This window comes from Camelina sativa, chromosome 12 (genome assembly GCF_000633955.1).
Source record: "Camelina sativa cultivar DH55 chromosome 12, Cs, whole genome shotgun sequence".
Taxonomy (NCBI): Eukaryota; Viridiplantae; Streptophyta; class Magnoliopsida; order Brassicales; family Brassicaceae; genus Camelina; species Camelina sativa.
In genome coordinates this window covers 10,915,419-10,928,436 of record NC_025696.1, presented here as the reverse complement: position 1 = coordinate 10,928,436, position 13,018 = coordinate 10,915,419, and the positions used below count along the sequence as shown (strand labels likewise).

The 13,018-nt window shown below is 32.0% G+C and overlaps 2 protein-coding genes across 6 annotated transcripts in view; one reads left to right on the top strand and one right to left on the bottom strand.

The window, feature by feature from the left end:
* On the bottom strand, nt 7,060-10,486 carry LOC104731251 (probable lipid phosphate phosphatase beta). Of its 5 annotated transcripts, none has more exons than XM_010450570.2 (4): nt 9,750-10,486; nt 8,982-9,095; nt 7,458-8,510; nt 7,060-7,264 (listed from the first exon to the last, which is right to left on the bottom strand). In XM_010450570.2, exons 1-2 carry the CDS (start codon nt 10,385-10,387, stop codon nt 9,083-9,085), a joined length of 651 nt encoding a protein of 216 aa, XP_010448872.1. In that variant the 5' UTR covers nt 10,388-10,486; the 3' UTR covers nt 7,060-7,264; nt 7,458-8,510; nt 8,982-9,082. The 5 variants fall into 5 exon arrangements, 4 of the variants coding, with proteins under 4 accessions (XP_010448872.1, XP_010448873.1, XP_010448875.1 ...); XM_010450571.2 differs by having other exon boundaries at nt 8,379-8,510; XM_010450573.2 differs by lacking the exon at nt 7,060-7,264 and adding an exon at nt 9,400-9,464 and having other exon boundaries at nt 7,461-8,510.
* LOC109127926 overlaps nt 12,426-13,018 on the top strand; it is a 6,265-nt gene continuing 5,672 nt past the window's right edge. The window contains exon 1 of the mRNA XM_019233525.1: nt 12,426-13,012. Within this exon, the coding sequence (XP_019089070.1) occupies nt 12,591-13,012 (422 nt within the window). The 5' untranslated portion in view covers nt 12,426-12,590. The remainder of the gene's footprint in view (nt 13,013-13,018) is intronic.

Genomic DNA, 13,018 nt, shown 5'->3' with positions numbered 1-13,018 from the left:
TTATTTTTATTTTACATACTTTTATTTTATTATAAGTATACTAAAAAAAAATAACCAAAGTTATTTTAACTATATGAAAGAAGCTCGAGAAGGAAATTGGGTTTAAACTCGGAGACAGAATTTCCAAAGATTAAAAAGGGAACCACTATAATCATTTTTTTTTCTCGTATTTTGTTTGGCGAAAATGACTTATCAGTGAGGGAAAAAAATAAAATCACTAAGTTAAATAGTAAAAAAAAATACAAACCGTACATCAAGGAAAAGCCCACTTTTGTTTTTTGGAATAACATGCCACACTATATATTCTAGTCATAGAAACGAAAAAACAAATAGATACATATGTTGAATTAGTAACTCATTCGTATCACTTAAAGACTCCATTTGTGGTTCCTAATCAAATGTATTAGACATTCAAAAAAAAAAAATCGTATTTTGTCACACAAGAAAAGAGTATGCGCATAGATTTGAAAAGAGTAGTAATAAAAGCTGTGGAGTCAAGTTTACAATAAGACAGTGTATAATTATAAATTTGATGTCAGATGTACAAAAGCATAATGTTTTATTATTCTCATTTATTACAAATATAGCATGGACCGTGGGATGTTTGAGGCAGAGAACCAGCGTGGCGTGGAGGACCCGGTACTGGCCTGTTGTCCCACTGTCTCACACGGGTCAGAGTTCATTTCTTTTTACTTTCTCTTTTCCCTTGCAGCTACCATATAGTTTAAAGATACCCTTGTCATATTATATATTTTCTATACAACACTCAGAAAATATATATTTTTTAAAATTGTTTTGTTCTTATTAAAAAAAAATTCTTACACACACACATATATATATATATATATATATATATATTATAGTATCTTAAATATTTTTTTGTAATGAAAATTTTCATTACTTTCGTTTAAACAATAATTATTAACATTAATATTATATACTAAAACTTAAATTAAAAACGTAAAATTTCTTAATATAATTAAATCTTATTGCAAATATATAATTGATTATTGTTTTTGTTTAGTACTTTGGTTCTGGATTCTGGTGTGAAACTAGAAATGTAATAACTGAAAGAAGTCTATATTTAGACGTACACTCGGGTCTATGCAATTCTGTGAGGCTCGGCGTTCCACTCCCCACGCTTTCTTGTTTCTTGCGACTTGGCTTTTTAATCCTACCCGTGTCTATCAGTCGTCATGATAATTCGTTTTTGTTAACCGACGCCTGCATAACGCATTATAAAAATCAGTGTTCAAATCTTAGTACTTAAACACTAGTTTTATTCTTTTTTCTTGGTATACTGACTCCCCCGCCAAGCGCCAACTCAATAATACACTTCATATATATACTTTAAAAAAGAAAATACACAATCTAAAAATAAAATGGTTTTCATTGCCACAAATCACAATCATCTACCAGAAAGAAAAAAAAATCATTTATCAAAAGCAATTCAATGCTTGAAATTATTATCCGAGATAGTTGTCATTGTAGTTTCGAAAACGATTGACAAGCATACATTATGCTTCAGTGCATAACCCATAAATCAACGCGTGGATAAACAACATTATTTATAGTTACTAATTCCGTAAGTAACTATTCATATATATATATATATATATATATATATATGTAATACTACTTTTTAGTTCCCTAGAATCAGAAGAAACTACATTATGTATTCAAGAATTGTGAATGGTTATTTTGTAGTAGATAACCTCTTTTTGGTAAAATAACTTCAAATGTAAGTTTTTTGCAAAATAATTATGTAACTATACTTCGCAAGCTCTCTGAAGAAAACACTATAAATAACTTGTATATTTCTCACATTAAAAGATTTATTCCTCGGTTTTCTCATCCCAAAATTTAGCAAATTATATAGTTTTTCATAAAAGTTAAAAGGTATTTACGAAAAGCACAACATTGGTTTATCATGATCACTACATTATGTATTCAAGAATTGTGGATGGTTATTACGAAAAACACAATTTTTTTTTTTTTTTTTTTTGATTTATCCATAAAAATATTTTTCAGATGCTTGCCACGGAATTTTTTTCCCCATAAATCTATAACAGAATAATTTTTCCAAATGTCTAACGTTTAAAGTCCTTCCCATTAGCTAGCAAGCAAAGTTTTTTCACATACATTTAATGTCCATCCCAAACGCAATGCCATGAAGGTTCTTCTTAATCACTTACCGTAAACGATCTTTGTCAACGTCATATGCTTACAGTAGCCAGGTAGGTTTTTCTTAAATGTTTACCATATAAAACCTTTTCCAGCAACTTCCGCAACATGTTTTCTCTTAACAGTATAAGGCTATTCCAAATATTATGCATGTAAAATGCCCTTCTCAGCTAATCTCGTTCTGAAGGTTCCCGGCATTTTCCCTCAATATTAGTGATCTACAGAAACAGAAGTACTGATGAATAACGAAACTCAATAATTACATATACACGATTATTTACCAAAATAAACAAAAAACAAAAATTAAAACAGGGAACAAATTGTCATCCTAATACGAAACCAAGATGGATCAATTCGAAACCACTAACTACCAAAAAATTATAAATAATAATGGTAAACTCTTCGTGTCTTTGTGTCTGTGACCAGTATTATCTTTAGATAACATCACAAACAGCCATATGCCCCATATATGTGGTTTTGTTCCCAAATAGTTTGTCCACTCTTTATAAAATTATTAAGATAGTTAGTCTCAGTCACATGTCTAATCTATTTAAACCATTAAGTTAGGAGAACTCGACTTAAAGTATAAACTATACATATGGATCCGTTGTTACGGTGCTAATTTATATGGATTAATAGAGTGAATCTGAAACTATAACAAATTTTATTGATCAATCTTGTACTACACGTTTATGTTAACCCAGGGGCCATTGCAATAATGAATTTGTGTAGATTTAATTTTGTTTTATAAGTTCGTATTAGTTTTTAGCAAACGGTAAGAATCTATGGAGTTTTTAGTAGTATATCAACAATGATAATATCTTTAACCTTTTAACCCAAAAAAAAATGATGATATTTTTTGTGTTCGATCAGTTGCATATTGATAAGACTCTGTATCGTTTGGGTATTATTCGTATACATATATAGCACCAACTAATAATTGATTAACTTAGTAACCCATTTTTCATTGGTAATACTATAAATATATAAAGTTTTTATCATATCTAATTTGAGAGAGTTTCTTAAAATAGATGGTTGGTAGTTAATTAAATATATATATATATATATATATATATATATACGTAAGATAATGTTTAGTCTACAAATATCCCAATAAAATAGACGTTTAAACCGTTTTATGTCATTTTCATCTCTATTTTTATCAAGCATCTTAGAAATATTGGACTTTGTCGGTTAAACTAAACGGATGATCCAATGAATGTAGTAGAGTTTACATTTTAGTAACTAAACGGATGGTTTCAATTACATGATGGAATAAATACTAATCTTCAGAAACTACATGATCAGTTATACGATTTTTGTAGGAACTAAGTTAGAGTTCTATATTATATGAAAAATACATCGGATTTCCAAATTGATTTAAGTAATTTGTAATGCTTCAGACCTTTTTATAAGCAAATATGAATAGGAATCAGCGTCAAAATTAAATAATTGAGAAGCTTGCTTTTGTGAGAGGTGCTTTCCCATGGAAAGTGATGGACTCGATTTAATGTAGGGATCCACATATATATGTTCCCATGTGCACATTGCTAACAAAAATAACAAAACGCTATAATTTGATTGAATCAGCCTTTCTTTGTGATAAATATAGTCATATAATTATATTTATTTGTTTGTCTATTTTGGTGGGAAAATTGACGTGTCTTTCAATCTTAATGTTAATACAATAATCTTTTTCATCACAATGCAAGATGTTGTTAATACATTATAATAATATGAGCATATGTTAAAAAGTCCAAACGATGTTAAGAAAGAGAATATTAATATTCTTCGAACTAGCAAAACTACTAAAAATAGAGTTAAAGACAAATAAAACTTCCAAACCATATTATCTCCTCTTAACTTTTTATGATGTGAAGGTTAAGATATTTTTAATTAAGTACTATCCAACTTTATATTAGAAGATAAATGTCTAATAGATATTATTATTGCTTTCAATAATTGTCCAAAAAGGCATTTGACTAAATGTCCAACCATACTTCCATAGTTCCATCTAATTGCCAAACAATGATTAAAAAATAAAACCTTACATCAGAAAAAATGATGATCTATAAGAATTAGGACCCCATCTTATCGACTAAATTAAAATGCGTAAATATCATCTTAAATTTATGTGTTTTGAGAAAAATCATAAACTTTTAAGCTTTTATAACAATTAAAAACTACGACTATAACATTCAAAAACATTAGAATCATTAGATCTAACAATATCTCTATAACTTATGATAAAAATATACTATTGTTTTGATAACTTTCAACTATCTAAAAAAAAAAGAAGATGAATTAAAATTGAAGATGTGTAAAAATAAATGTGATCATATGTTAGTTTTTGACAACAAAAGGTTTTCAAAATAACCATCACTTACGAAAATGATGGTTTCTTTTTCAAAATAAAAATCAAAGGCAAGAAAGGAAAATCTTCAAGAAGACTGACATATATACGCTATAATGTTACTTGTGCTAGTTATATGAAAAAATGCTATTTTTTTACTGATCATATTATAATACAGTATAAATTGTTATTTACTTCAAAATTCTAATAACAAAAGGTATAACTAAAAATCATGGTAATTAGACTTGCAGGTTCAAATCCGTCGTCCATATTTGGTTGCTCATTTATATTTTTGAAGAACTGGTAGAGATTGTTGATAATTCAATATTAATATGTCCTTTTTTTGTTGGTGTGTGTAAAACCTAATCTATATAATAATTGCATGAAAATATCTTGTATGATGTAAATGACGTCCAAAGCAAGACATCGAATGACTAAAGTGTCATAGATCTTGAATTTGAAAATTAAAATAAAGGAATCCAATGAAGCGTATTTATCAATTAAAATGTGAAAATTTTACAAGAAAATTACAATGGGAGGAAGAGATTATTGAGATAAATAATAAGCAAAAAAACGTGGGTCATCAAGAAGAGAAGAATATGGAATACACAAAGAAAGCTTGCATATCAAATCCATGTTTCATAAGTACTCAACATTACACACTCATCCACCCCCACTAGGTTATCTACTTATCTCTATTAAAAAATTATCCAAGCTGTGAACAGCTTACTTTTGCAATTATCTATATGTATTAGCATTCTTTTGTAATCACTTTATGAGTTCTTTTCTCCAAGGTTATGTTCTACCATCGTATTTTCGTCAGTGTTACAACTTCCAAGATGTATTATAATAATCTCATAAATTATAAACTTGAGAATGTGTATATCTTAAACTAGTAAAGATAGTTAAGAATACGAAGCAGCATGGGATCATTTCTGTTTTTTTTTTACAACTCGCAAAGGCTTCACGTGATATTTTGCTTAATTTTTCATTCACAAGTTCGTTACGTTCGTTTTTAAATTTTATATTGTATTACATATGTATAACAGCATTATGTACAATTACATTCGAGAATTATCAAGATAAAAGAAAACAAAAAATAAATTATCATAATTCCATAGTCTTTTGCTATTTGTATTGAATTAACTGTAGTACAAGTTTATTATATATCGACTACACAGACAGATATATTCATATATTCGAAACGTTTATTGAGATAATAACTCAATTTACAACTGATAAAGGACGACCCCATCTACATGTATTTTTCAATATTTTACATCTTTATAATTTTAATCTTGTATTTACATAGACACTTTGAGTCTATCAAACAAACTACTAAAACATTAATTGTACATTATACAATTTTGCTTGATTGCACCATTTTAATTGTAACCGTTGTGATATATTTATTTTAAAACATATAAGTAGTATAATTTTTTTATGGGTAATATTAACAAATACCACAACAAAGTAGTATATTATTAGCCTTATAAAAAAACATGTGGATGTAAAGATGGTTATATCCCAATCAGCTCTTATATTTTTAATTGCAATTCCATTTTTCTCTTACTATATATGTACTTGGAGTCACTATTATATATACATACGTAATACACTTCTTCATTCATATTTCAATTTCAAGAGGACTCAAGATCCAATATATGTAGGCCATGAATGGCTGCTGGTGTTTTACTGGTTTTTTAGATTTTGGTTTTTAGATTTTGGATTTTGGATTTTGATTTTTTAAGTTTTTGATTTTTTGGTGTAGATTTTAGTTTTTGCAATAAGTAAATTAAAATAGATATATATATTAGGGAAAAGAACAGATTATGCTGAAGAAGGTAACAAAAATCAAGAATAGTATACACTGTCTTTCATTTTTAAAAAAAAAATGTATATATTATTTTGTCCAAAACTTCCAACATTAATCCAAACCAAGAATGGTACACACAGTTTTTTTATTTTTACTATATAAAATGGTAGGAGAGAAAATAAGAAAGATTCTCATATTTAATGTATATGTACGGATTTGCCACTTGCTTGCCTTTGAAGAAGGAAAATAAAACTGAGCCATGAATAAGATACTGTTTTGTAGTTTCCCTTTTCTTACAAATATGGTTTAGCATTTAAGAAAACGATAACCCTTTAAAAGTTAACCAGAGCACTTTTCTTAATAAATACGTTACATTTTCCAAATATTCAACTATGTATGAAACTATAAAGTTTATGATATACAATATAAAACTGAAGAATATGCTTTTGGATCCCAAAATTGAATTACTACATTTTCCAACTCCCCACATAATCAACCACTCTCTTGTTGTAAGGTATAGATGATCCAGTCAAGATTGCAAACATTTTTTGTTCTCTTTTATAAAATGAATAATTTGGCAAAGATATGAAACATAGATTAAAGTTAAAAGAGAAGTGTAATACTATATGTCTGTCATCACATCTGACCTTTTTCTTTTTCTGTGCTTCAGGTTCCCCTTGCCATTGTAAAATCCAATCTCTCTCAGTGGTCCTTTATAAGTTTTATCTCTATATTTTCTTATTATTTAACAAATATACACAGTTTATGAGAACACGAGTGCCATAGAAAACTAGAAAGTGGAGGACAACCCACAATGACCCCCCATAAAAAGAAAAAAAATTCAGTTTTTTTTTGTTATACCAAAATACCAATATTTGAATCCAATTCCTGCTGTTAAACCTCCTCCTAACCTGCAATAGTAATGTCACATAGTCCATCAAAGAAATTTAAAATTAGAAGTAAAAGAATTTAACTTTTACTAAAGAATATGAAACAAAGCCCCAAAAGAAACATCAGAAGAAAGTTATTTCTTATAGGTGTATGTGTGTGTTGTTGTTGGCACTATCCTCTTCTCTTTCAGAATTTCTAATAAAAAGTACTCACATGTCTGTAATCAAATTTTCTTTTCAAACAAAATTTTCTTCCTTTTTTGGGATGTTAGTGCAGGACATGATAATGATGAACTCAGAAACAGCATCAGACCTCTCTAGCTTCAGATCCACTTTTTTATCTGAGCTAAGTCACAGTCACAGGGGGAGAGTGCTTGACTTGCAAAATTTTAGGGCAAAAATAAGAAACTCTAGTACAACAATAATTCACCTCAAATATGGTAACAAAGAGATGACCAGACCAGACCCCTTTCAACTCTCTGCCACTCTCAGATGTAAAAGGAGATTCACTGCTACGATGTTCCATCACCACCTCTCAACTCAAATATCACTCCTTTATCTTTTACAATGTTTGATTTATCAGTTTGCTAATCACACTCTCTTTTGCTAATCATAGAACTGGGTCTGTTCCCGTTCTTTTTTTTTTGTCAATAAACTACGACGCCGCGTGCTCAAAATGGTGGTAGGGTCTGATGAGGAGACACTGAAATATTAAAAGAGGTTTTGTTTGGTAGCCACACAAAACTAAGAGTGATCATTAAGGTTGAAACAAGGTATGTCCTTGTTTTATCTACAGGAGAGAACCATGTGAACTCATTAATCAAAGTTTTCCCATGGTGGGCATTGTTCTTGATGTACCATCCTACTTTGTGTGCCTCTACTTTTGCAGCATACATAACACCAAAGAAAACAACACATACCAATCCCATAATTCATAACACACCCTCTCATAAATGGTGACAGGAACCAATCCAAGGTAAACAACACATACAGATCCCATAATTCATAACACACTCATACTCTCACTCCCAAACTCATAACCGGTTGGCTCTGGTATCGGGTTTATTTGGATAACATCAAGAACCCAATCCAAGAAGCAATATGGTGGATATATCTTAGAAAAAGAGTTTGTTACCGTGAGAGAGAGAGAGAGTCATGTCAACTGAATTTTCAGATCGGGACTTTACACCTCCTTGCCATCTAAGCTTTGGCTCTGTTTTCTCAGTCTAATCAACAGAGTTTCCTGCAGGAATTGCTGCAGAAACAGCTGACACATAACAAATTCTGTCAGCGATAATTTAGCAAGTTTATGATGTCACAATCAATCAATCACATTCATACCCATCTTCTACATTTCAAAGAAAAAAAGAAAAAGTAGACGAATAATTAGAAGGTGAAAAAGCTATTCAAGAAAAAAACAATCTTGGACCTTTCATTCAAGCTTCAATTATAGCTATTTTTAAAAAATAATATCTCCCACCCAGTTAGCTCCACGATTGTAGAAGACAGCCTCTTACATACTGCAGGGTGGGTCCAATTTCACACGCATCTCCTGCAACCTTAAACATTCTAAGTACCTAAGTTACTACTGAACCTTTGATGTACTAAGATTACCTGTTATAACTGATACCCTATAAACCCATGCCTAGCATATGCATAACTTTCAACAACCTTAGACAAAATATGAGATTAGCAAAGAAAAGGCAACATGAAGAGGCAGAGATTCGAGTAAAAATACCTGTGACCGAGCTTGCAAAAGTATATCCAACAAAGCAAAGGCCTCGGTTGAAAGAAATAATATGATCCTTGGGAAATGTAGCAACGGTTTTCTCTCTGACGTTAACGAAAGACTCTGAAACATAGTACAGAACATGCTGGCTACACTAAGAAAGAGAGCAAAGAAATAGAAACCAACTCACAAGGTAGTAAATATTCCCAAAACGCAGAGGAACCACAGATATTGGCAAGCATAAGCATGTTTAACAGTAACGAAAAAACATCTAATCAATCAGTCATGGTCTCTCTTTACCAACATTCCACATGCCAGTGCCTTTTTCCCTCAATTTATCTTTTCATAACTCGAAAGAAAACAACGAAGAGAAGTTACATAGAAAGAATATGGTAAAAATCTGTACAAAGTAAGCTAAGAAGATTACATTCATCCACAAGTTCATTGCTTCAAACAGCTCATCTGGTTCACAGATGATCTCAACCTCAGGTCCTGATAAAAACCATACTCAGATAACAATAACATCAATGTGAAAGGCTTAGCCTTTAATGATGCAGGCCTAGCTCAATAACACTCACATTAAGGATGATATAACACAAGATTTCATACAATAAGCATTGTAATGATAATGTGAAACAAAAAAAGGAACAATCTTTGATTCATGAACAATACAATTTATGTTCTCAAATGTAATCAAAACAATTTCAAATTCACAACAATTACATAACAATTTGTTGAAACCAACAGCAACATTTTTGGATACGTTTCTTTGCTTACCTTCCAAAGATCAATTCATCAAATCTCAGAAACCGAAGAGCAAAGAGAGCTTCTAGAATCCCTAAGCAAGCACCAGCAGCTACATCGAGAACGTAATGTCTCCCTAATAGAATCCTAGAGATCGCAGTCAATGTTGCCCAGATCCATACAGCCACCACAACCTCTCCTTTCACAACGCCATCGTTATGATCTCTGATCCATCCATCTAAGAAAGAGTAGGTTGGACCAACCATGGGAGCTTTGACAACAGCTGAGAAGAAGTGAACAGATGCGGCAACGAAGAAGACGCGAGACGCGTGACCTGAGGGAAAAGAATAGTGATCGGCTGATACAGCGGCGGACATTGAAGGGTGATTGTAAGCGGGACGAGCACGACGGAAGATTAATTTCACGAGTCCGACGAAGATTAGATCGAAGAGGAGGCCGAGAAGGAATGGGACGAGGAAAGAGCGTAATGGAGGGGAGAGGAGGAGGGAAAGTGATACGGGGAAGGAGAATCTGAAATCAGCTGAGATTTCGAGGAATAGGAGAAGAAACGGTGGGAGGAAAGGTTTCGCCGCCGTGTGAATTGCGCGAGATACGGCGGCGTCCACCGCTAAGATTGGACCGACGAAAATCGCCGCCGTCGACGGAGACATAACTGTTGTTTAAAGATTTGAGTCTGATATGAAACGACGACGTTTGTTAGGATAACGGAAGAGATTAGTCAAAAAAACTTTTAAAATTATGAAACCGAGTCTAAGCCTTAGACTCTAAGGAAACGACGTCGCGTCGTATGAGGAGAAAAAGTATCCATGAAACTGGAGACATTTATATTGGGCCTTTTGTTATTAAGCCCATATAGATAATAATAGATTCAGGGATTCAGTCACTCTATTAGTTTCAAAAATTAGCTATAGACACTAGCAAGTAGCAACATATTTTTTGTCTGTTTCACTAAGTTATAAATTTGTTAGTGACAAAAGAGACTAAATCTTATAATTTTGTAGTTTGTTAGTTCGCTGATATCTTTTGGTGACAAATATAAATTTATTATCAGTGTAAAATTTGAATCAACCAACCCGGTTTTATCGTAGTTAGCAAAACTGTAAACCGAACACATCATAACTATTGATTATTATCGCTAGCAACTGCAAAATCAAACATAACTTAGGTGTTGATTGATTCTCCCGCTACCTCCCGTAAACGCTGCGTTTACGGGTGGTAGCGGTTGCTAGCGATTGGAACCAATCACACAAACCGCTCTTAATCGCTCCTAATCATTCTCAACCGCTTCAAACCATTGAATTCCAAAAGCTGTTTCCCACAAGCCTTTGCGGTTGCGGGCGATTGCGATTGGAATTTTTTTTTTTTTTGTAAAAAAACTTAAAAGAAATCAATGATAGTGAGATTTTTTTTGTTATATCTTCTATCTAACCATTTTACTCATTAAGGATGGGAGAAAATGAAGTACGGATACAGTTGCAGAGATTATAAAATAAATAGTTAGAAGAAAATAATATTCCAAGTAACAATAACTCGGAAAACTTGATGTAAATTTAATGGCATATCGCACATAAGTTCAAAAAAATCTAAATAAATATAATATTTCATCAGAAAATTAAGAAAACAAGATTATTTGTGAAAAATATTAAAGCAAATCACCAGTGACTCTTCTCAACTCTCACTTGACCATTCCTACCGATGCAACTACTGACCCACGATCTAAGAAAAAAGAGAAAAAATATACGATCTAAAGCATATGTTTTGTTATTTATCAGATTACTTGATTAATTTTTTGGTAAAAATCCAAATGCATAAAGGAATAAGTATTTCAATATGAATTCTTTTTTTGAATAATTATTATTTTAATAAATTTTAATTATAAATCAAGTTTAATAAAAAATTTGGTGTTTTTAAACATTTATATATTATATATCACATTTATTTTGTTTCAACCGCTATTGCACCAGCTGGTCAACCAGTCATAAACCTCCCGCAAACATACCAAATTTAAACCGCTAAACCAGTCGTTCAAAACGCTTAATAACGCTTGAAACCGTAATCGCCCGCTTCTGCAATCTTCCGCAACCGCAACTGCAGCGTTTGAACCGGTCAAGCTCGTTGGTTGAAATTTTCGCAATAAATATCCCCAATTTGTTATATAAGCATATTTACCATACTTATATGAAGAAGTAAATGTTCAGAAAACATTAGAATTGGTCCTACTCCTACTGATTCCCCTTACCTTGTTGTTACACTACAGTAAAATGACTCGGATTCGTATTTATTATTTGTCAATATCTCAATAAATAACATCCGACACAACACTTAAAACCATTCAGTTCTTGATACGTTAACAGGAAACACTACGTCAAATTTGCTTTCCTCATTTAATGTAAAAAGAAATTTTTTTGCTTCTTTCACCTAACCTTCTCTTCTCACTCAGGCAGGCCTATTCTAGTAATAAATTCCTTCTTCAATACTACTCCAGCAGTAACTTTTATAGAAACTACAAATAAAATCCTCATCATCAAATCAGTCGCATGTATAGTTGTATAATGTATACACAACCCACACACAGAATCTAAGCATCAATTTAATATTCACAAAATCAACTTATATGATTTGAGTCACCACTTCGGACCAAAATATTAACATAATTTCCTATTGATTATATATATATATATACCCACCACGTTAACATGGGCCAAGCCTAGTAGATAAAGAAAATGGTAAATTCGTAGTTGCTGATCATGATAAAACGCTCGCGGGTATTGTTCCTTCATAGTTTTACAACTTTACTTTAACTTGTGAAGAGAGAAAAAAAAGACAACAAAGATCACGAGTCACGACCCGAACATGCCAAACGGGTGGATCAAGTCATTGCAATGCAAATCAAAAGCGTTCGATGATGTCTGTAACTTCAAAACTAAACCACTAATCTCGTCGAGTTACGGTTGTAGTCGAAAGAGCTCAAACTGCGTCAAAGACGTGATCGATACACGATTATTAGGTAACAAAAACCCGAAACCAGACCAGAATCTAAGGCGTTTGAAGTCTTGTCGAACCGAAACAGAGCTTCTTAACTCGCAAACCCGAACCAGAAGAAGCAAATCTGCCCGATCATCCGAAACGCTGACCGAGCTTCCCGATGGTCACCCGTCAAGGAACGTAGTGGAGATCATATTCCAGTCAAGCTGGAGCTCCGACGAGTTTCCGGGTCGGATAGAGATGATTTTCAAAGTGGAAAACGGGGCGAGGACTGTGACCCGGTTCGAGGAGTACAG